Source organism: Scyliorhinus torazame, chromosome 28 (assembly GCF_047496885.1).
Source record: "Scyliorhinus torazame isolate Kashiwa2021f chromosome 28, sScyTor2.1, whole genome shotgun sequence".
NCBI lineage: Eukaryota > Metazoa > Chordata > Chondrichthyes > Carcharhiniformes > Scyliorhinidae > Scyliorhinus > Scyliorhinus torazame.
The window spans coordinates 30,593,560-30,618,670 of record NC_092734.1 but is presented as its reverse complement, the minus strand read 5'-3'; the positions used below and the strand labels follow the sequence as shown (position 1 = coordinate 30,618,670).

The 25,111-nt window shown below is 49.6% G+C and overlaps 1 protein-coding gene across 2 annotated transcripts in view; it reads left to right on the top strand.

Annotated features, from left to right (window-relative positions):
• LOC140403644 (transmembrane protein 150A) overlaps window positions 1-25,111 on the top strand; it is a 124,375-nt gene that overhangs the window by 29,810 nt on the left and 69,454 nt on the right. For both annotated transcript variants that reach the window (XM_072491792.1, XM_072491793.1), the window contains exon 4: window positions 15,692-15,775. In XM_072491792.1, coding sequence (XP_072347893.1) covers window positions 15,692-15,775 — 84 coding nt within the window. The remainder of the gene's footprint in view (window positions 1-15,691; window positions 15,776-25,111) is intronic.

The window sequence follows — 25,111 nt, the reverse complement described above, 5'->3', positions numbered from 1 at the left end:
GGCACCTGAAACGCATCTTCAACACGCCAAAGCACCTCTCTATCACTCCCCTTGTCGCTACATGGGCATCATTGTAGCGGTTCTCCGCCTCATTGCGTGGCCTCCGTATAGGCGTCATCAGCCATGATCGCAATGGGTAGCCCCTGTCGCCCAGCAACCAGTCCCTCAGCCGGGGATGGCGTCCCTCGTACATGCCGGGGATGGATGACCGCGACAACATGTATGAGTCGTGTACACTGCCTGGGTAACGGGCGCAGACGTGCAGGATCATCATGCTGTGGTCGCAGACCACCTGTCTGTTCATCGAATAGGTCCCCTTCGTATTGGTGAACACGGCCCTGTTATCTGCAGGTGGCCGCAAGGCGACTGGCATCCCATCGATCGCGCCCTGGACCATGGGGAACCCGGCCACGGCAGAGAAGCCCACGGCCCGGGCATCTTGGCTGGCCCGGTCCACGGGGAAGCGGATGTAGCGGTGCGCCATGGCATATAGGGCATCTGTCACTGCCCTGATGCACCGATGTCTGCGATATGCCGGACAGGTCCCCACTCGGTGCCTGGAATGACCCCGTTGCATAAACGTTCAGGGCCACCGTAACCTTGACTGACACGGGGAGAGGGTGTCCCCCGCCAGTGCCACGCGGTGACAGGTGTGCCAGCAGGTGGCAGATGTGTGCCACGGTTTCCCGGCTCATCCGGAGTCTCCTCCTGCATTCCCGGTCCGTGAGGTCCTGGTATGACTGCCGGGGCCGGTACACACGGGGCGCCCTCGGGTGCCTCCGTTGCCGTGTGGCCGCGACGTCCTCCTCCCCCTCCTCGTCCTGTCGGTCAGGTGTCCCTCCAGCCTGGGCGGCTGCCGCCTGTCCCTCTGCGGCAGCCTGCGCCGCCTCTCTGGCACGCTCCTCCTCCTCCTCCTCATCCAGGGCAACATAGACATTAGCGGCTGCCGCCACGGCGGCCAACATCGCTGGATGATCGGAAAACATGACGGCCTGGTGGGGGGGGAGGGGAACGACGACATGTCTTCATTGCCCATATCCCCTCCTCCCCCCAGCCAGGTGGCATGGACCGCATGGGTCCAACTGTTGGAGGCTGGCACCTGGCCAGGTGGACCAACTCACTTGCCCTCGCATCCCCCTCCCCGGCACGGACCCCCCCCAACCTCCACCCCGGCACGGACCCCCCCCAACCTCCACCCCGGCACGGACCCCCCCCCAACCTCCAACCCGGCACGGACCCCCCCCCCAACCTCCAACCCGGCACGGACCCCCCCCCAACCTCCACCCCGGCATGGACCCCCCATCCCCCTCCCCGGCACGGACCCCCCCCCCATCCCCCTCCCCGGCACGGACCCCCCATGCCCCTCCCCGGCACGGACACCCCCATCCCCCTCCCCGGCACGGACACCCCATCCCCCTCCCCGGCACCGACCCCCCCATCCCCCTCCCCGGCACGGACCCCCCCCCAACCTCCACCCCGGCACGGACCCCAACCTCCACCCCGGCACTGACCCCCCATCCCCCTCCCCGGCACGGACCCACCCCCCCAACCGCCACCCCGGCACGGACCCCCCCCCAACCTCCACCCCGGCATGGACCCCAACCTCCACCCCGGCACGGACCCCCCATCCCCCTCCCCGGCACGGACCCCCCCCCAACTTCCACCCCGGCACGGATCCCCCCCCCAACCTCCACCCCGGCACGGACCCCCCATCCCCCTCCCCGGTACGGACCCCCCCCCATCCCCCTCCCCGGCACGGACCCCCTCCCGGCACTCCCCCGGAGCCCAGCCCACTCTAACCACCCCCCCCCCCCCGCCCGCACACACACACACACACACAACCCGAGACACACCTCTCCTCACGCATTCAGACTGCGGCCACGCCATCACCTGCCCAGAGCCAACCCCCCAGGCCGTCACTCACCTCCACGCTGGTCGGCGTGAACCTGGAGAACAGGGTCACGCCGATGAAAAGGAGGTTTAATTTACGTTGACGTGAACGGTCATCACGTCGACGGGACTTCGGCCCATCCGGAAGGGAGAATATCGGCAGGCCGAAAATCGGCTGCCTTGCGCAGACCCATGACATTCTCCGATGGCAGCGGCGACATTAACGCCCCGCGACTTTTCTCCCTTCGGAGACTTCGGCAACCGGCGGGGGCGGGATTCACGGCGGCCAACGGCCATTCTCCGACCCTCTGGGGGGTCGGAGAATGACGCCCCTGGTGACAGTGGGGAAGAAGCTGTTTTTGAGTCTGTTCGTGCGTGTTCTCAGAGTCCTGTATCTCCTGCCCGATGGAAGAAGTTGGAAGAGTGAGTAAGCCGGGTGGGAGGGGTTTTTGATTATGCTGCCCGCTTTCCCCAGGCAGCGGGAGGTGTAGATGGAGTCAATGGATGGGAGGCAGGTTTGTGTGATGGTCTGGGCTGTGTTCATGACTCTCTGAAGTTTCTTGCGGTCCTGGGCTGAGCAGTTGCCATACCAGGCTGTGATGCAGCCTGATAGGATGCTTTCTATGGTGCATCTGTAAAAGTTGGTAAGAGTCAATGTGGACATGCCGAATTTCCTTAGTTTCCTGAGGAAGTATAGGCGCTGTTGTGCTTTCTTGGTGGTAGCGTCGACGTAGGTGGACCAGGACAGATTTTTGGAGATGTGCACCCCTAGGAATTTGAAACTGCTAACCATCTCCACCTCGGCCCCGTTGATGCTGACAGGGGTGTGTACAGTACTTTGCTTCCTGAAGTCAATGACCAGCTCTTTAGTTTTGCTTGCATTGAGGGAGAGATTGTTGTCGCGACACCACTCCACTAGGTTCTCTATCTCCCGCCTGTATTCTGACTCGTCGTTATTCAAGATCCGGCCCACTATGGTCGTATCGTCAGCAAACTTGTAGATGGAGTTGGAACCAAGTTTTGCCACGCAGTCATGTGTGTACAGGGAGTAGAGTAGGGGGCTAGGTACGCAGGCTTGCGGGGCCCCGGTATTGAGGACTATTGTGGAGGAGCTGTTATTGTTTATTCTTACTGATTGTGGTCTATGGGTCAGAAAATCGAGGATCCAGTTGCAGAGTGGGGAGCCAAGTCCTAGGTTTTGGAGCTTTGATATGAGCTTGGCTGGGATTATGGTGTTGAAGGCGGAGCTATAGTCAATAAATAGGAGTCTGATGTAGGAGTGGTTTTGTTCAAGGGATATACTTCCAAGTAAAGATGGTGAGCGGTTTGGAGGGGAACTTGCAGGTGGTGGTGCTCCCCTGTGTCTGCCACCCTTGTCCCTCGAGGTGGTCGACGTTGCGGATTGGGAAGGTCTAAGGAATCTTGGTGAGTTGCTGCAGTGCATTTTGTAGACAGTGCACACGGCTGCCACTGGGCGTCGGTGGTGGAGGGAGTGAATGTTTGTGGCAGGGGTGCCAATCAAACAAGCTGCTTTGTCCTGGATGGTGTCGAGCTTCTTGAGTGTTGTTGGAGCTGCACTCATCCAGGCAAGTGGGGAGCATTCCATCACACTCCTGACTTGTGCTTTGTAGATGGTGGACAGGCTTTGGGAAGTCAGTAGGTGAGTTACTCGCTGCTGAATTCCCAGCCTCTAACCTGTTCCTGCACAGTATTTATATGGCTGGTCCAGTTTGGATCTAGTCAGTGATAATGTAATTGAATGTCCAGGGAGAGATAACCGAGGGTAGACAACACGATTCTCTCTTGTAGGAGATGGTCATTGTCTGGCACTTGTGTAGCACAAATCTAACTTTCCACTTGTCAGTCCAAGCCTGGATATTGTGCAGATCTTGCTGTGATTTGGACAGGGACTGCTTCAATTTGTTGCAGTTAATCATTGTACACACATTGCACACGGCATCAGGTCAAATCACCTTGATACTTGCAGCCTGGATTCAGTATTATTGGCGAATGTCTAATGAAATAACTTCAAATTCTCCACAAGTTCACTTAATGATACTGAACCTGTCTCAACTTGTCCTCTTTATATCTGTGCCAATCACTGAGTGGAATAAAACTGAGACCAATGGAAATTAGAAAGAGAAAGTGCTGAAAACACACCAACCGGATCAGCGAGTGAGAGAGCAAAGAGGTTTCCATTTCACATAAAATCCTTTCCAAAACTGGATGCAAATGAACAGGTTTAAAAAAAACTACAATGAGAAAACACACATTCATACATTCACACACACTCACTCATACACTCACACTCACACACACTCACACACACACACTCACTCATACACTCACACACACTCACTCATACACTCACACACACACTCACTCATACACTCACACACACACTCATACACTCACACACACACTCACTCATGCACTCACACACACACTCATACACACTTACACTCCTATACATTTACACGCACACTCATACACACACACACTCATACACTCACACTCTCACACACACTTATACTCCTATACATTCAGACACACACAAACACTCATACATTCACACACACACACACATACACTCTCACACATTCACACACACAAACATACTCACATACTTATACTCATACACTCACAAAAACACTCAAACACACACACACACAAATACACGCACACCGACACAAACATAAACACACACTCACAAACACACGTCTACAAACACACACTCACAAACACACACCAACACACACACTCATGCACACAAATGCTCTAACACACACTCAAACATACTCACACACGTATACTCATACACACACTCCCACAAACACGCTCAGACAAACATACACACTCACACAAACACACTCCCACACACGCTCAGACAAACATACACACTCACACAAACACACACTCATACAAACACACACACTCACAACACACACACGCTCAAACATACACACTCACACAAATACACACTCACACAAATACACACTCACACAAATACACACTCACACAAACACACTCATACAAACATACTCATACAAACACACACTCATGCACACACTCATACATGCACTCACACAAAGGCACTAACACACATTCATATACACACTCATATACACACTCTCATACACACACACTCGCGCACACACACTCATACACACACACATACTCACACACACACACACTCATACACATACACACAGTCAAACACACACAAATGCACTCACACTCACACAAACACACGCGCACTTATAAACACACACACACACAAGTACACACATTCACACATACATAAAGACAAACATGCACGCACAAACACATACACACATACCAAGCACAACACACAAACGCACACACAAGCTCAGACACACAAACAGTAATGAACACACACACATGCATTCCCGTACCGGCCTCCCCGAACAGGCACCAGAATGTGGCAACTAGGGGCTTTTCACAGTAACCTCATTGAAGCCTACTTGTGACAAGCGATTTTCATTTTATTTCATTTATGCAAACACACAAACATTCTCAAAAAGACAAAAGCACACACTGTCACACTAACAGCAACAAATACACACACAAACATGGGCAAACAGAAATATAAAATATGCAAACACTTATAGACAGACAGGCACAGTCAGATAAACCACAGACATTCTCACGAATACACACTCAAGCATGTTTGCAAACACATTTACAACAGACACAAACATCTCACGCGCACACAAACAAACACATTTACTCTTAATCACGCACAAACACACTTACAGACAGACACACACACACATCACAAAAACATATGGACAGACACACAGCTGGGGTTTCACTACTGACACAGAGGCCGGGACTGTTTCCGGGCTCGGTGCCTGTCTCCTGGGGTAACAGTCACTGTTTGGGATTTTAATGTAGGTAAACCTTTAATTGGCATCGAGACAGGTTCTCTGCCCAGTTGAAGGCTGCAGGTGGACTCTCGAAGCTGGTGGGTGATGGGGGGAGGGGGGAAATTGAAAGCTTTTCACCCTGAGAGGAGCAGCAGGCTGCAGTAGAGGGGAGGCAACTGAGAGGGTGCTTCAACATGGAATGTGCCCTCACCCCAACTGAGAAATAACAGAGTGGGACAGGAGACAAAAACAGGGCCGGAAACCTAAAGGTGTTCTCGCCGCAGTAATGGGAACGACCATCTTCGGGACAGAGCCACTGCATCTCTCCCATCGACCCGAGAGGGCAGACGGTGGGGCTCAGTTCGATATCTCACTTCCTCAAGCGCAGCGCGCCCTGAGGCCTGCACTGGGAGTGTCAGCCTCGGTCATGTGTCCGAGACTATGGGGGAGGGGGTAAAGCCCACAACCTCGTGACTTCAGAGGTGAGAGGCTACCAACTGCACCACGGCAAACAGGAGTGGGCCATTCAGCCCCTCGAACCCACTCTGCCATTCAAGTAGCTCAACGCCGACCTAGGCCCAAATCCATTGCCCTGCCTTAGATTCATATTCTTTAATTCAGCAAAAATCCGCCAACCGCAGTCTTGATCATTCCAGGTATCCCAGCATCCACTGTCTTTTAGGGGTGATGGAGGTTGCGGGGAGAGTGGTGGGACAGGCGGGGGGAATGAGGAGAAATTTCCAAATTAGCCCTCTAACTTCCTAATTTAATTCCTGAATCATCTGCATCTCTCTTGATGCACCTGGTAAAGCGTAAGGTAGAAAAAGCGTGCGCTCGTGTCCGATTCCACAGCCTTCTCGTCAGAGGCTATTATTTGAGGGGCACCATTCTGTGTCAATGCGGTTGATCAGGTGACACGCCCCACTCTTGCTACCTGCCAGATTGGCGTATTGGAAAGGTTTACGAGGTTGATAATCGTTGACCGTGTCGTGAACTTTGGCCATCGGGTCCTGAAGTGGAACTCGAACCCGGAGCTTCTGGCTTCAGAGGCACGGACAGGACCCATTGATCACCCACTGTTACCCAACAATGGCGCCCACAAGACCTCCACTATCCTGAATAGTTCAACTCCAATTTTAAGGTTAAGCCCCTCAAATAATGTTGATGTACCTGACCTTTCAAAATGTTTTTGTCATTTGAAACATCTCAATTCAATCATGTCTCGACTCTCTAAGCTCGGGAATACAAGCCAACCTACTTTCATCATTTGAACCTTTTAGACCTTTTAGTGTCACTCTGCCAAGTTAGCCAACATATCCTTCCCGAGATGTGGTACCTACACTGAAATGATACTCAGCAAACAATGTTTAAAATTTTTTATAAATTTAGAATACCCAATTCATTTTTTCCAATTAAGGGACAATTGTAGGGTGGCCAATCCACCTACCCTGCACATCTTTGGGTTGTGGGGGTGTAACCCACGCAAACACGGGGAGAATGTGCAGCACGGTAGCACAGTGGTTAGCACAGTTGCTTCACAGCTCCGGGGTCCCAGGTTCGATTCCTGGCTTGGGTCACTGTCTGTGCGGAGTCTGCACGTTCTCCCCGTGCCTGCGTGGGTTTCCTCTGGGTGCTCCGGTTTCCTCCCACAGTCCAAAGATGTGTGGGTTAGGTGGATTGGCCATGATAAATTGCCCTTGGTGTCCAAAGAAAAGGTTAGACTGGGTTACGGGGACAGGGTAGAGGCGTGGGCTTAAGTGGGGTGCTCTTTCCAAGGGCCGGTGCAAAGTCAATGGACTTAATGGTGTCCTGCACTGTAAATGCTATGATTCTATGAACTTCTATGACCCAGAGCCGGGATTGAACCTGGGACTTCGGTGCCGTGAGGCAGCTGTGCTAACCACTATGCCACCGTGCTGCCCTCTCTGGATGGAACTTGACCAACGCTCCATACAATCATAGAATCATATAATTTAGAGTGCAGTAGGAGGCCATTCGGCCCATCAAGTCTGCACCGGCCCTTGGAAAGAGCACCCCACTTAAGCCCTCCATCCTATCCCTGTAACCCAGTAACCTCACCCAACCTTTTGGGACACTAAGGGCAGTTTATCATGGTCAATCCACCTAACCTGCATATCTTTGGACTGTGGGAGGAGACCGGAGCACCCGGAGGAAACCCACGCAGGCACGGGGAGAACGTGCAGGCTCCGCACAGACAGTGACGCAAGCCGGAATCGATACAGGGACCCTGGAGCTGTGAAGCAACTGTGCTAACCACTGTGCTCCCGTGCTGCCCCTTGAAGCTAAAATTCCTTCACTTTATGTTCCAGTTGCACTCCATCAGCCATTTTGATTGCTTTTTGTACCGGACCATGATCTTGTCTGTCACTGTTCAGAAGATATCCCTATTTATCTTCGTCGGATCCACATCTCCCCACAATGATCTCCGTTTGTCACAGTTTCGCTCATTTACTCAGTCGACCTCTGTTGCTTCGTAACGTCCTGTGCCACCCGACTGAGTGTGGGAAGGAAACCTCAAGGTACAACCCTTCCGCTATCTGATTCTTTAATAGGTGCGGTGAAACGTTAAGACATTGGACACGGATCCCTGGGGAATATCCAGCTTGTCACACATCCCGCCAGCCAATTCTTCCTCCTAACCTACCCCCCAGTCAATTTCCAACAACGTCAAAAAGTGCCTCCAATCTTGTGTTCTCGCAGTTTTGCTAGCGCTTGAGATATTAGAACATTGATAGTTGCATGGAGCACTGAAGGGTAAGGTGAGACTTAATAGAGATGTTAAAATTATGGATGGTTGGTGTACAGGAGCCAGGAAAGCATAGTTTCTCTGGTCAAAGAGTCTTCCATGATGGGAACTTAAAATTGCCACTCTTTTTTAACTTGAAGGTTGGTGGAACAAGCAGTGAGGTTGAAACCATTCAATCCATAGAATCCCTACAGTGCAAAAGGAGGCCATTCGGCCCATTGAGTCTGCACAGCCCTCTGAACGAGCACCCTGCCTAGGTCCATGCCCCCGCCCTATCCCTGTAATCCAGTGACTCTACCTAACCTTTTGGACACTAAGGGGCAATTCATCACGGCCAATCCACCTAACCTGCACACCTTTGGACTGTGGGAGGAAACCGGAGCACCTGGAGGAAACCCACGCACACACGGGAAGAACGTGCAGACTCCGCACAGACAGTGACCCAAGCGGGAATCGAACCTGGGTCCCTGGCGCTGTGAGGCAGCAGTGCTAACTACTGTTCCAACGGCGCCGCCCTCTTTTTAAGGGACAAATAAGACAAATAAGACCATAGAAAACCCAGGGTTGTGGGGAGATTGCAGAGTAGTGAATTTAGTTTTGTATAATTCTTTGCAGGGGAAAATCAGGTACTCTTCTCGTGTAAATCTCGGTTGTTCGTTTGTGAGGAGCTAAGATTATCAGCTTCACTCATCTTCCTTCCAGACCTCCATAGTCTAGCAGCACTTGTACAAAACCCATCTTCGGAGCAGGTCATTGAGCGTCCGTTACTCCATCCAGCAAGATCGAGGCTGATCGACAACCCAGCCTCATCCACCTGCCTTCACCCCAGATCCCTTAAAACCTTGGATGAGCTAAAAATCTATCAATCCCAGTTTTAAAATTAATAATTGATCTTGCATTAATTGCCATTTTCAGAAGAGCGTTCCGAGCTTCTACCTTGTGTGTGTAAAAGCGTTTCCGAATTTCATTCCAGCCTCTCATGTTTACACTCGGCCCCCTCACCCGAGACTCTCTGTCCAGTGGAAGTGGTTTACCCAGTTAGAAAGGTTCCTAAACCCGCCCCCCTGATATGGAGGGAAACCTGACTGATCCCCAAGTGGGGTAATTAATTCCACGGTGCTTGCAAGTCCCCAAGAATATTACTCAATAAATGGAAGAATACTGAGTGGTGCAGAGGAAGTGAGGGACCTTGGGGTGAATGTGCACAGGTCCATGAAGGTAGCAGGACAAGTGGATGCGGTTGTGTGGTAGTCTGTGTCAGAAGGATTACGGTACCTGGTAATGCCGGAATACCATTGGTGGAGAATGTACTTGTTCCCATTGGTTAAGCCTGTATGCTAGCTCCGCCCTGCAAGGCGGGGTATAAGAGCCCGTGCCGCCCCAGCAGCTTTCTTCTGTACCTGCGCTGCTGGGGGAAACATCTAGAGTATTAAAGCCTTCAATTGTCTCCAATCTCGCTTCTGGAGTTATTGATCGTGCATCAGGTTGTTCAGAAGCCATTTGGAATCTGAAACCAAAAGAGAAACTGCTAGAAAATCTCAGCAGGTCCGGCAGCATCTGTGGGGAGAGAAGAGAGCTAACGTTTCGAGTCCAGATGACCCTTTGTCAAAGCTAAAAGACAGAGAAAGTGGGAGATATTTATACTGTAGGATGAGGGAATGAAAGATGAGTCATAGCCACAGAAACATAGGGAAGAGCGTGCTAATGGCAGTCACCCGAGAGAACAAAACGTGTGAAAGGCCGAACAGCAGAGAAACTAAAATGAGAGGGTAAGCTGTGACAGATGTAGATGTGGGGGGAGGGGGGATATGGGTGGGAGAGAGGTCAAATAGGGAAAAGGAGGGGAAGGGGGAAGCAAAGAAAGGGGGGGATAAGATAGGGGGAAAGAGTGGGGGAGAGGAATAGAGATAAAGAAAGACAATAAATAAATAAAAGGTAAAAGACAGTGAAAATGAAATGGAGTGAAAACAAAGGGGTCGAGATGGGGTAGAGCTAATCATCGGAAGTTGTTGAATTGGATGTTGAGACCGGAATCATAGAATTTTCAGTGCAGAAGGAGGCCATTTGGCCCATCGAGTCTGCACTGGCCCTTGTAAAGAGCACCCTACCTACGCCCACACCTCCACCCTGTGCCAGTAACCGCATCTAACCTTTTTTGGACACTCAGGCAAATTTAGTCCAGCCAATCCACCTATCCTGCACATCTTTGGGCTGTGGGAGGAAACCGGAGCACCCGGAGGAAACCCACACAGACACAGAGAGAACGTACAGACTCCGCACAGAGAGTGACCCAAGCCGGGAATTGAACCTGGGACCCTGGCGCTGTGAAGCAACTGTGCTAACCACTGTGCTTCCGTGCTGTCCAAGGAAGGCTGTAGCGTACCTAACCGGAAGATGAGATGTTGTTCCTCCAGTTTGCGTTGAGCTTCACTGGAACATTGCAGCAGGCCAAGGACAGGCATAAGAGCAGGGTCTTGTGTTAGCCATTTGGGATCCTTTATTAGCCAAGGCAGTGCAGGTAAGTGATGCTGGAACGAAATAGAGCATTCGTTAGGCCACAACTTGAGTACTGTGGGCAGTTCTGGTTACCTCATTACAGAAATGATGGACTTGGAGAGGGGACAGAGGTGATTTACAGAGATGTTGCCAGGGCTGGAAACATGCAGCAGAGGAAAGATTGGAGAGGCTGGGGTTCTTCATGGAACTGAGTAGGCCGAGGGGGGATTAGATTGAGGTGGACAGAATTGTGAGGGGCCTGGAGCGGATGGGAAGGGCCCTATTTACCTTAGCGGCGAGGTTAGCGACTAGGAGGCACAGATTTAAAGTAATTGGTGAAAAGATTAGAAGGGAGATGAGGAAAACATTCTTGACCCAGAGTGTTGTGGGATCTGGAACTCGCTGTCTGAAAGGGTGAAAGAGGCAGAAACAATTCATCTAAAAGGCCTAGATTTGCACCTCCAGTTCTGTAAGCTAAGGGCTACAGTAGACCAAGTGGCTTCTTTCTGTGTTGTAAACCTTCTGTGATTCTAAGATCATCACCTGTATCCAAAGAACCATACGCCATGGAGGAGGCCATTTGCCCCCCCCCTGCCAGTGCCAGCTCTCCCAGAGCCATCCAATGAGTTGCTCTCCCAATTTCCGTCCCGCAGATGTTTCAGTAATTTCCTTTGAGTAATGTTCTCTCCCCACTCTTGTACGCTCTGCTTGTCAGATCCTGACAAGTCAGCCAGTGAAACAAAACTTCCCTTCATCTCCTTCTGGCTCCTTTGTCAATTACCTCAAGGCTGCATCTAATGGCAGCACGACTCTTGGGCAAAACCTTGGCTAATTTGCCCAGCCTGGACCCAATGATGTCCCAATTCACCTCTGCCACTGAGGAAAACAACCCCAGCACATTGGCGGCTTTCCCAGTTTCTCTTGCGTTTAACTCGCACAGTGAGATGTGCCATGACTTGTCAGGCAATCTTGCCAATTGTAGCAATTTACAGAGAGATTCTGATCTGTTTTCGGGGAAATGAGACGCCCACGTCATTTCCATAATTTGAACATTGTGTTGGGTTGAATCTGCGACTAGACGTTCCCTTAAGTCAACTTTAAAAGATGAAACATTGAGGCCGGGATTTTCCGAAATCCCGGTCAAGTGTTGACGCCGGCGTAAACACCGGAGTGGTGCACGCCGGCGTCAACGGGCCTCCTGGCCCAGCGATTCAGCGGCCCTCAGGGGGCCAGCACGGTGCCGGAGTGCTGCGCGCTGCTCCGGTGCCGATACACGGCCGTGCATTGCCGGCGCGGGTTCGCGCATTCGCGTGGTGGCCGTCTCCGCGCCGCACCACATGACGGAGCCCTACAGCGGGCCTGGGCGGAAGGCAGTAGGCCCCCTCCAGATCCCAGGCGCACGCCGATCGGTTCCCCCCAATCGCGGGCCTGGGCGGCGTGGTGGCCTCTCTCAGAGTCTGATCGCCCCCCCCCCCCCCCCAACCAGGCCGGCCACCGCGGCCGGCGGTCCGAGCTCCCGCTGGGTGGTACCAGGTTGGGTACTCGGAAGGAATTCGGCCGGTTGACCGCGGAGAATCGCGGCCCCTGACATTGAAAGTCTTGAAAGCTTCAATTGATTTCCCAACATCCACAGCTTTTTGGCCTTGCATAAGATTTTGGGCAGGATTTTTCTGGTTCCCCCGCTGCGTGTTTCTCGGTGGCATGCCGTTCGCTGGTGGCGGGAATCTCTACTCCCGCCGCTTTCCATGGGATTTCCCATGGATGCCACCCCACGACATCGGGCAGGCGGGGGGGGCGCTACAGGCGGGAAAAGAGAATCCCAATGGTCAGCGAATCCCCGCCTTTCTCTTGAATCCCCTCCACAGTGCGAATGGCTTCCCTGGCTGGGCTTTTCATTTCCCGCTCGACGCAGGAATTGTTGCCGGAGGGATGGAGTGTTTGACACATCAGCAAAAGGTCTTTGGTCGGGAATTTCCACCCCCGCAGCTGGCGGGACTGGAAAATCTCATCCACTGTATCCGCCATTCTGAGCATCTGGAGGAAATGCATTGGGAGAACGTGCAAACTCCACACAGCCACCCGAGGTCGGAATCGAACCCGGATCCCAGACGCTGTGAGGCAGCAGTGTTAACCACTGTGCCACCCTTGATCAGATCACCGCTCAATCTTCTAAATTGAAGCCACACTGGTGCCACATGTCCTTATAATATGTTTTTTAGCAAGACCCAACAACAGGGAAACGCCTTCAGCCACTCGGATTGCGAACCCGTTCGATCATTAGCAAACCGACCCTACACTTCCATCAGATTATCATCCCCAGTTTTAACTTAGGATCGAATTCACGCACGTGTGGGTCTCGGGACAGCAATGGTCTCCCATGTGGAGGGTGGGTGAGATCCGAACTCCCCAAACCCCCATTTTCATATTCAGGCTCCGACCCCAGCCACAATCCAGAAGGAATCACTTCCTGACTGACGGGTGCGAGTTGGAATTCAGGCAGCAGGGGAACTGCCTCCTCCTGGTCCTCTGAATGTAGCTAAGAGCGGATCGTGGGTGCCCGGAGGTTTTTCCGATTGTGGAAGGGAGGCCCACGGTTTCCATGTGGAGCCTGCAGGGAGGCCCCTGCTCTCCTCTGTCCCGCAAGACAGCTTCGGCCACTCTGAATCCGGCTGGGCCTCCTCCGACAGTCGAGCCACCTCCCAGCCAGGTTGAACTGGTAGGCCTCACTTATGCCTCGGATTAAAATCACAGGTTTAGCTCTGATGATTCGCAACACAGGAGCCTCCCAGCTTCCCGGTGACAGATGTTGGTGCAGTGATAATGTCCCTTGATTAGTAATCCAGAGGTCCAGGCTTTGGGCAAGATAGGTTCAAATCCCACCACGGCAGCTGGTGGGATTTAAATTCAGTTAATAAATCTGGGACTTTGTGGCGGTAACCATGACAGCCACCAAATGTTGTGAGAAACCCATCAGTTATGCCCTTTCGAGAAGGAAATCTGCCATCCTTACCTGGTCTGGCCTAATTGTGACTCCAGATGCACAGCAATGTGTTTGACTCTTAATTGCTCAAGTTCAATTTGCAACAAACATTGGGCTTGCCAGCCATGTCCACATCCCATAGAAGAATGAATAAAGGAAAAATAAATAAATATCGGCCAACTGGAATATTACACTGTCTCAGGGGTTGACTTGCTACTGAAACATGATCATGCGCACAGTGATATATTTATGTATTCTTGCTTTCTCAATGTTTATTCATGACTGTTGTGTCTCACAGAAGGGCCATCAAGCATCTCGTATACTGGTCCTCACAGGAGTTTACTCCCTCGGAGGGTACACCCTCACAAGGTGCAGGCCAACCATCACCAGTTTGCATGATTGTCGCAGGCATTCCATCGGTCGCCTGTCTTAGAGATTTGTGGGCCTCTGGCTGTGCCATCCTGGGGAAGTCTCTGGCAGAGCCCGAGAAGGATCCAGAGGCCAGGATGTGAAGAGTGGTGGTGGCTAGGACTGACCCCTGGTAAAGCTGGGCCACCAGGTCCAGCTGGCACCATGTCTTGTTCCGAGCTTGGCCGCAATAGTCTGTCACCACCCGATGTGACGCCCGGGGCCCCCAGAGGGGCCTGGTTTTCTCACCTGCCGAGGAAGCCTGACCTCTGCCTGTGGACCCCGAGTGCCAGCGTGTGGTCTCCGACAAGTTGTCCATCTCTGCTGACCCCATTCTCTCCTGTGGATCTGCACGTCTGTGAACAACAGGTTGCCGCAGGTTATTGTGATCCTCATCTGAGGCCCACAGTAACATGGTGCGAAGTGGCATCCATGTTGAGCTGATAGATCAGAGCTCCCAAGTGCAGATTCAACCTCCGACCCATCAAAGTGTGTAAATAACCTCTCACCACAGGTAATATGTACGAACCATTCACACCAGCGGGTCAGACAGTACCTGTGAGCCCACAATGCTCACTGACACGTCCCTCTGTCCTGTGTCACACCACCTCTTCATAGTGAGCACTTTAATCAAGCTCTTACAGGCCCAGGCTGGATCTAACCACTAAATATTACCACCTTGATCCGAAACCCAAGTGACCCCGCCCTCTGGGCAGTAACTGGTCGTCCTGGGGCAAATTCCAAAAGTGACTGTTCCCCAAACAACGCGGGTCCAGACCCTCATTCGAGTCCAGGTGGATTCAGAAGCCCACTGGGAAGACCCTGCTCTTTATTTCTCTCACCAGCGCATTCAGCTGTTTTCTGTTTTGATTTCAGAATCCCAGTAAGTTGAAGTGTTTTGCTTTCGCGTTTAATTAACGTTGAACTCTGTCCAGATTGGCGACAGCTATGCTTTGCCTCCCGTTAACCTCAACGTCAGAGAGAAAGACAAAGGTCCCCTCAGTGCTTTCAGATAGTTCTCTTCAAAGTATAACATCTGGAGTGAAGCTTTTAAGTAAACACAATAGATGTCTATGTGCCCTGGCATTTGTAACTTCCCCGTCAGTGTTTCTGAGCAGGAATGGGGAAGTGTTCTGGACTCATGATAGAAGAGGACTGATTGCTTAGGAAGAGAAAGTGATTTTCCTTTCCATTTCCAGTATCAGTATGAGGTGATTTGGTAGCTAACAGCTCACAACTATCTTTCCATTCTCTCTTTAGGATCTACAATGAGTCATGTGGTGCGGTCTCGGTGTATGGCGAACGCAAAGAATGTTGCACCTTAAATGACATCCCATTGGTCAGGTAAGAGAACGCCCATTACTGCCCTCCGACTCCAATGTTTGCTGAATCACACAGCACAGCGGGTGACCATTCGGTCCATTGTATGTATACATCTCATGCTTTCCAGGTGGCACCGGCCACTGTTCCGACCTTGAACTTTGTACGATTACCACTTTTGTAATGTTGAGGATGTTTGTGGGAAAGGTTGGGCTGCTTAAGGTCAGTGGGTTAAACTGGTCAATATCTTGCATGAGCTCAATCGATCCCTGATATAGGCATATCCAAGCAGTCCAATCACGGTCTGCCTAGATGACTAGACAATGTCTTGGTATTTTTCTAAGCATTCTCTGTCACATTCTCCTACTTGTGGTTTAGATCTACCTAGTTGTTCCAGGTCACTTGTTTAGTCAATGTTGATTCCTGTCCAGTGGATCAATAGGGATTGTTTAGTCAATGCAGATTCCTGTCCAGTGGATCAATAGGGATTGTTTAGTCAATGCTGATTCCTGTCCAATGGATCAATAGGGATTGTTTAGTCAATGCAGATTCCTGTCCAGTGGATCAATAGGGATTGTTTAGTCAATGCTGATTCCTGTCCAATGGATCAATAGGGATTGTTTAGTCAATGTTGATTCCTGTCCAGAGGATCAATAGAGATTGTTTAGTCAATGCAGATTCCTGTCCAGTGGATCAATAGGGATTGTTTAGTCAATGCTGATTCCTGTCCAGTGGATCAATAGGGATTGTTTAGTCAATACTGATTCCTGCCCAGTGGATCAATAGGGATTGTTTAGTCAACACTGATTCCTGCCCAGTAGATCAATAGGGATTGTTTAGTCAATGCTGATTCCTGTCCAGTAGATCAATAGGGATTGTTTAGTCAATGATGATTCTTGCCCAGTGGATCAATAGGGATTCTTTAGTCGCTGATTCCTGTCCAGTGGATCAATAGAGATTGTTTAGTCGCTGATTCTTGTCCAGTGGATCAATAGAGATTGTTTAGTCAATGCAGATTCCTGTCCAGTGGATCAATAGGGATTGTTTAGTCAATGCTGATTCCTGTCCAGTGGATCAATAGGGATTGTTCAGTCAATACTGATTCCTGCCCAGTGGATCAATAGGGATTGTTTAGTCAACACTGATTCCTGCCCAGTAGATCAATAGGGATTGTTTAGTCAATGCTGATTCCTGTCCAGTAGATCAATAGGGATTGTTTAGTCAATGATGATTCTTGCCCAGTGGATCAATAGGGATTCTTTAGTCGCTGATTCCTGTCCAGTGGATCAATAGAGATTGTTTAGTCGCTGATTCTTGTCCAGTGGATCAATAGAGATTGTTTAGTCAATGCAGATTCCTGTCCAGTGGATCAATAAGGATTGTTTAGTCAATGCAGATTCCTGTCCAGTGGATCAATAGGGATTGTTTAGTCAATGCTGATTCCTGTCCAATGGATCAATAGGGATTGTTTAGTCAATGCAGATTCCTGTCCAGTGGATCAATAGGGATTGTTTAGTCAATGCTGATTCCTGTCCAATGGATCAATAGGGATTGTTTAGTCAATGTTGATTCCTGTCCAGAGGATCAATAGAGATTGTTTAGTCAATGCAGATTCCTGTCCAGTGGATCAATAGGGATTGTTTAGTCAATGCTGATTCCTGTCCAGTGGATCAATAGGGATTGTTTAGTCAACACTGATTCCTGCCCAGTAGATCAATAGGGATTGTTTAGTCAATGATGATTCTTGCCCAGTGGATCAATAGGGATTCTTTAGTCGCTGATTCCTGTCCAGTGGATCAATAGAGATTGTTAAGTCGCTGATTCTTGTCCAGTGGATCAATAGAGATTGTTTAGTCAATGCAGATTCCTGTCCAGTGGATCAATAGGGATTGTTTAGTCAATGCAGATTCCTGTCCAGTGGATCAATAGGGATTGTTTAGTCAATGCTGATTCCTGTCCAGTGGATCAATAGGGATTGTTTAGTCAATGCTGATTCCTGTCCAGTGGATCAATAGAGATTGTTTAGTCAATGCAGATTCCTGTCCAGTGGATCAATAGGGATTGTTTAGTCAATGCTGATTCCTGTCCAGTGGATCAATAGGGATTGTTTAGTCAATGCTAATTCCTGTCCAGTGGATCAATAGGGATTGTTTAGTCAATGCTGATTCCTGTCCAGTGGATCAATAGAGATTGTTTAGTCAATGCAGATTCCTGTCCAGTGGATCAATAGGGATTGTTTAGTCAATGCTGATTCCTGTCCAGTGGATCAATAGGGATTGTTTAGTCAATGCTAATTCCTGTCCAGTGGATCAATAGGGATTGTTTAGTCAATGCTGATTCCTGTCCAGTGGATCAATAGGGATTGTTTAGTCGCTGATTCCTGTCCAGTGGATCAATAGAGATTGTTTAGTCAATGTTGATTCCTGTCCAGAGGATCAATAAAGATTGTTTAGTCAATGCAGATTCCTGTCCAGTGGATCAATAGGGATTGTTTAGTCAATGCTGATTCCTGTCCAGTGGATCAATAGAGATTGTTTAGTCAATGCAGATTCCTGTCCAGTGGATCAATAGGGATTGTTTAGTCAATGCTGATTCCTGTCCAGTGGATCAATAGGGATTGTTTAGTCAATGCTGATTCATGTCCAGTAGATCAATAGGGATTGTTTAGTCAATGCTGATCCTGTCCAGTGGATCAATAGGGATTGTTTAGTCAATGCTGATTCCTGTCCAGTGGATCAATAGGGATTGTTTAGTCAATGCTGATTCCTGTCCAGTAAATCAATAGGGATTGTTTAGTCAATGCCTGTTCCTGTCCAGTGGATCAATAGGGATTGTTTAGTCAATACTGATTCCTGTCCAGTGGATCAATAGGGATTGTTTAGTCAATACTGATTCCTGCCCAGTAGATCAATAGGGATTGTTTAGTCAATGCTGATTCCTGTCCAGTAGATCAATAGGGATTGTTTAGTCAATGCTGATTCCTGTCCAGTAGATCAATAGGGATTGTTTAGTCAATGATGATTCTTGCCCAGTGGATCAATAGGGATTGTTTAGTCGCTGATTCCTGTCCAGTGGATCAATAGGGATTGTTTAGTCGCTGATTCCTGTCCAGTAGATCAATAGGGATTGTTTAGTCAATGATGATTCTTGCCCAGTGGATCAATAGGGATTGTTTAGTCACTGATTCCTGTCCAGTGGATCAATAGGGATTGTTTAGTCGCTGATTCCTGTCCAGTGGATCAATAGGGATTGTTTAGTCGCTGATTCCTGTCCAGTGGATCAATAGGGATTGTTTAGTCAATGTTGATTCCTGTCCAGTGGATCAACAGGGATTGTTTAGGCAATGCTGATTCTTGTCCAGTGGATCAATAGGGATTGTTTAGTCAGTGTTGATTCCTGTCCAGTGGATCAACAGGGATTATTTAGTTGACGCTGATTCCTGTCCAGTAGATCAATAGAGATTGTTTAGTCGCTGATTCCTGTCCAGTGGATCAATGGGGATTGTTTAGTCAATGCTGATTCCTGTCCAGTGGATCAATAGGGATTGTTTAGTCAATGCTGATTCCTGTCCAGTGGATCAATAGGGATTGTTTAGTCAATGCTGATTCCTGTCCAGTGGATCAATAGGGATTGTTTAGTCAATGCTGATTCTTGTCCAGTGGATCAATAGGGATTGTTTAGTCAATGCTGATTCTTGCCCAGTCGATCAATAGGGATTGTTTAGTCAATGCAGATTCCTGTCCAGTGGATCAATAGGGATTGTTTAGTTAATGCTGATTCCTGTCCAGTGGATCAATAGGGATTGATTAGTCGCTGATTCCTGCCCAGTGGATCAATAGGGATTGATTAGTCGCTGATACCTGCCCAGTGGATCAATCGGGATTGATTAGTCGCTGATTCCTGCCCAGTGGATCAATTGTGATTGTTTAGTCGCTAATTCCTGTCCAGTGGATCAATTGGGATTGTTTCGTCAATGCTGATTCCTGTCCAGTGGATCAATAGGGATTGTTTAGTCAATGCTGATTCCTGCCCAGTGGATCAATAGGGATTGTTTAGTCAATGCTTATTCCTGCCCAGTGGATCAATAGGGATTGTTTAGTCAATGCTGATTCCTGTCCAGTAGATCAATAGGGATTGTTTAGTCAATGCTGATTCCTGCCCAGTGGATCAATAGGGATTGTTTAGTCAATGCTGATGCCTGTCCAGTGGATCAATAGGGATTGTTTAGTCGCTGATTCCTGCCCACTGGATCAATAGGGATTGTTTAGTCAATGCAGATTCCTGTCCAGTGGATCAATAGGGATTGTTTAGTCGCTGATTCCTGCCCACTGGATCAATAGGGATTGTTTAGTCAATGCTGATTCCTGTTCAGTGGATCAATAGGGATTGTTTAGTCAATGCTGATTCTTGTCCAGTGGCTCAATAGGGATTGTTTAGTCAATGCTGAATCTTGTCCAGTGGATCAGTAGGGATTGTTTAGTCAAAGCTGATTCTTGTCCAGTGGATCAATAGGGATTGTTTAGACAATGCTGATTCCTGTCCAATGGATCAATAGGGATTGTTTAGTCAATGCTGATTCCTGCCAAGTCGATCAATAGTAATTGTTTAGTCAATGCTGATTCTTGTCCAGTGGATCAATAGGGATTGTTTAGTCAATGCTGATTCCTGTCCAGTGGATCAATAGGGATTGTTTAGTCAATGCTGATTCTTGTCCAGTGGATCAATAGGGATTGTTTAGTCGCTGATTCCTGCCAAGTCGATCAATAGGGATTGTTTAGTCAATGCTGATTCCTGTCCAGTGGATCAATAGGGATTGTTTAGTCGCTGATTCGTATCCAGTGGATCAATAGGGATTGTTTAGTCAATGCTGATTCCTGTCCAGTGGATCAATAGGGATTGTTTAGTCGCTGATTCCTGTCCAGTGGATCAATAGGGATTGTTTCGTCATAGAATCATTGAATCCCCACAGTGCAGAATGAGTCAATTCGGCCTATCGAGTCTGCCACGGCCCTAGGAAAGAGTACCCTCCCTGCACCCACACTTCCACCCTCTCCCCGTAGCCCAGCAACCCCGTCTAACCTTTTGGACACTAAGCAGCAATTTAGCTCGGCCAATCCACCTGACCTGGTCATTGCTGATCCTCATCCAGTAGATCCCTAGTCAAGTTTAGTTAGTACCTAATATTTGTGCTCCTGATGCCTTACTGAAACCAGAATGAATTCTGGTTGCTACATTCAATGTGATTAGTTAGTGCCTAGTGGATACTTAGTCATTGAGTGGGTTCCTGTTCCTGCCGTGTCAATAGTTGACCACTGCGCTCTCAAGTACTCTGCTTCAATTGTTAAACAGGGATATTAAACATTATCATTGAAAACCAGTACCAAGTTGGCAAAATTAGCGAGTTTGTTTGCCTTCCAAAAAATATCACCCGCCTCTGACATTGATCTTAATTCCATCCCTTTGAACACACAGAGGATGAAAAGTGTGGATGAATGTCAAGGCTGTTCCTTGTGGCTGACGGAGCTGACACTGGTGTGATATAAATCTATCGCAAACTAACACACTTCCTGACAAACTCTGAGTTATGTGTCCCTGCTGTCAGCATAGATGCTGGATTCGTTGGAGTTCCCTGAATATCCCTGTTGAATTTCTGATTAATACCTATATCGTTGCCTGGCCAACTTTTTGGGTAGATCTGAATCATGCCCTGGGTGTGTTTGACTGATGTAAAACAGAAAGTGCTGGAAACCACTCAGCAGGTTTGGCCAGCTTCCAAATTTGAAATGTTGGGCTGGATTTTAGCTACTGAGGCGGCTCGGTGGCACAGTGGTTAGCACTGCTGCCTCACGGTGCCAGGGACCCAGGTTCAATTCTGGCCTTTGGTCACTGTCTGTGTGGAGTTTGCACGTTCTCCCTGTGTCTGCGTGGGTTTCCTCTGGGTGCTCCGGCTTCCTCCCACAGTCCAAAGATGTGCAGGTTAGGTGGATTGGCCATGATAAATTGCTCTTAGTGTCCAAAAAGGTTGGGCGAGGTTCGGGGATAGAGTGGAGGTGTGGGCTTAACTGTGGTGCTCTTTCCAAGGGCCGGTGCAGACTCAATATGCCGAATGGCCTCTTTCTGCACTGTAAATTCTATGATCCCTCTCCTCATCCTTCCCATGCCTACTCATGCTCCACACCCATCCTCAATGCCCCCCCGCCCCCATACTCTCCATATCAATTCATGGCTCTTCCATGTCCATAACCCCAGTTTAATCGCTGTTCAGAAAGAATTAAACCGACATTGTTGAAAACCACTGGTGGAGTGATGAAATCTGGAGATCACCTCGAGGGAGGATGGAAAGATGGATTAGAGAGGGAGGAGATTACAGAGATAGGGAAGAATCAGGCCATGGGTGTATTTGAAAAGAAGGCTGAGAATTTTAAAACTGTGGTGTTGCATTGGGAGCCAATGTAGCTCACCGACTACAGAGGGCAAAGTGTGAACGGGACTTTGTGCAAGTTAGGGTAAGGGCCACAGAGTTTGGAATGAGATCAGGGAAGTTGGCCAGGAGAGCATTGAAATAGTCAAGTTTAAAAACAAATTTTATCGTAAAACTGAAGTCACTGGGAATTGGGGAAAACGCCGCTGGCACAAAGGAAGGTGATTGCGATTGTTGGAGGTCAGCCTGCTCAAGACCAGGACATTACTGTAGGAGGATAGTATCTGAGGCCCAACCCTCTTCAGCTTCTTCATCCAATAACATTCCCTCCATCGTCAGATCAGAAGTGGGGATGATCGCAGGTGACTGCATCATTCGTGGCTCCTCAGATAATGAAGCAGTCCATGTCCAAATGTAACCAGAACTGGATAATATCCAGGCTTGGGCTGATGAGTGCAAGTAAGATTCGCACCACACAAGTGCCAGGCAATGACCATCTCCAACAAGAGAGAATGTAACCGTCGCCCCTTGACATTCAATGGCATTACCATTGCTGAATCCCTCACTATCAGCATGCTGGGGGTTACCATTGACCAGAAACTGAACTGGACCAGCCATATTAATACTGTGGCTACAAGAGCAGGTCAGAGGCTAGGAATCCTGCAGCGAGTAACTCACTTCCTGACTTCCCAAAGCCTGTCCACCACCTACAAGGGACAAGTCAGGAGTGTAATGGAATACTCTCCACTTGCCTGGGTGAGTGCAGCTCCAACAACACTCAAGAAGCTCAACACCATCCAGGACAAAGCAGCCCCGCTTGATTGGCCCCCATCCACAACTTTAAATATTCATTCCCTCAGTACACAGTGGCAGCCGTGTGTATCATCTACAAGATGCACTGCAGGAACTCACCAAGGTTCCTTCGACAGCACCTTCCAAACCTGCCACCTCTAGATGGACAAGGGTATCAGGTATTTGGGATCCCCTCCAAGCCCCTCACCACCTCGACTTAATAATAATAATCATTATAATCTTTATTAGTGTCACAAGTAGACCTACAATAACACTGCAATGAAGTTACTGTTAAAAGCCCCTCGTCGCCACATGCCGGGCTCCTGTTCGGGCATACTGAGGGAGAATTTAGAATGTCCAATTCGCTTAACAGCACGTCTTTCGGGACTTGTGGGAGGAAACCGGAGCACCCGGAAGAAACCCACGCAGACACGGGGAGAACGTGCAGACTCCGCACAGACAGTGACCCAAGCCGGGAATCGAACCTGGGACCCTGGCGCTGTGAAGCAACAGTGCTAACCACTGTGCTACTGTGCCACCCACTTGGAAATATATCAGCCGTTCCTTCACTGTCACCGGGTCAAAGCCCTGAAGCTCCCTCCCTAACAGCACTGTGGGTGTACCTACGCCACATGGACTGCAGCGGTTCAAGAAGGCAGCTCCCCACCACGTTGCTCACCAAGGGCAACTAGATGGGCAATGAATGCTGGACGAGCCATTGAACTAGAGAATGAGAGTTTCGGCATCAGGTGATCTGAGGCAGGAGTCGAGTTGGATGACGTAATGATGGTGGAAGCAGGCAGTCTTGGTGATGTCATGGATATGTGTGCAAAAGCTCATCTCCGGGGCCAAGTACGACACTGAGGCTGCCTGGTTCAACCTGGCACAATTTCCTGGGAGTGAGTTTGGAGTCTGTGGCGAAGGAATGGTGTTTGTCGTGCGGGGACTGAAGAAAATGTCTTCGGTCTTCTCGATGTTTAGTTGGAGGAGATTTTTGCCCATCCAGGACAGGAGGTCAGACTATCAGCCCGACTATTGAGCGAGGAGTGAAGAGAGGTCGCTGTGAGGTCGACATGGATGCCAGCAGCTTACAAATGGAAGCTGAGAGGCTGAGAAAGAGGAGTGGGCCACGGAGAGATCCTCGGGGGCTCCAGAGGTAATGGCAGGTCAGCAGGAAGAGGTGTATTTGCAGGTGATCCAGCGACGATGACTGGATCGGTAAGAATGGCATCATGCAAGAACAGCCCTACCCAGAAGGAGGAAGGCGGAAAGGTCTTCGAGGAGGATAGTGTAGTCAACACTGCCATTGGCGGCAGACAGGATGAGGAGGGATAATCTACTAGGGCCACAGTCACGTAGGATATGACGGGTGGGATAAGAGCATGGAGTTACGGGAAAGATTGGCATAGATTTGGGAAGCAGTAGGACTTTGGCGAGAAAGGCGAGGTTGGAAATTGTAGCATAAGGGTCTGACATGGATATGGTTGATGTGGAACTGAGTACAATACCACCCACACCTCGAGGTCAGAATAGTGTTGGACAGAGACCTGCGCACATGCAAGCATGGAGACAGTTCCTAGCTTGAGACCTTTACTCTGTAAATGTACCCAGTTCTTGCAGTTAACAAATACATACAGGGACAGAGGGACGCAGCAGAGGCAGTGGAATAGATAGCCTCAGTCTTCATGGCAGGGAAGCTCCTTTGTGCTTGCTGGACATGCCGGACGAGGCGGCAGTGGCGAGGAATTGGGTTGTTGGTGGAAAGGGGAGAGGCGGGGGCTATCTTTGCACTCCAGGACGTTGCTGAAATTGTCAGCGTTTCTGGCAGAGCTCAGCAGGAACTGATAGTGCTCCATCAGGTCAGCCGGATCCGTCAGTGAGCGGCCAAACTAGTTCCTCATTGTAAATATTCCAGTCTGCAATTTGGGGGTGGAGATGAGGGAAGTGCCTTGGGGTTGGGTGACCCCAAGCAAAGAGTTAGAGAGGATAAGAGGAAAACTTACATTGTGCACCCAATTCTTCTAATCTTCAGAATGGAAGGTTGCTGGAGATTCAGTAGCAACTTTCAAAAAGGGTATTGGGTGAAAAGGTATTGGGAAAGAGCTGGGAAAGTGTCGCTAATTATCTATCGCTCGCAAAGAGTCAGC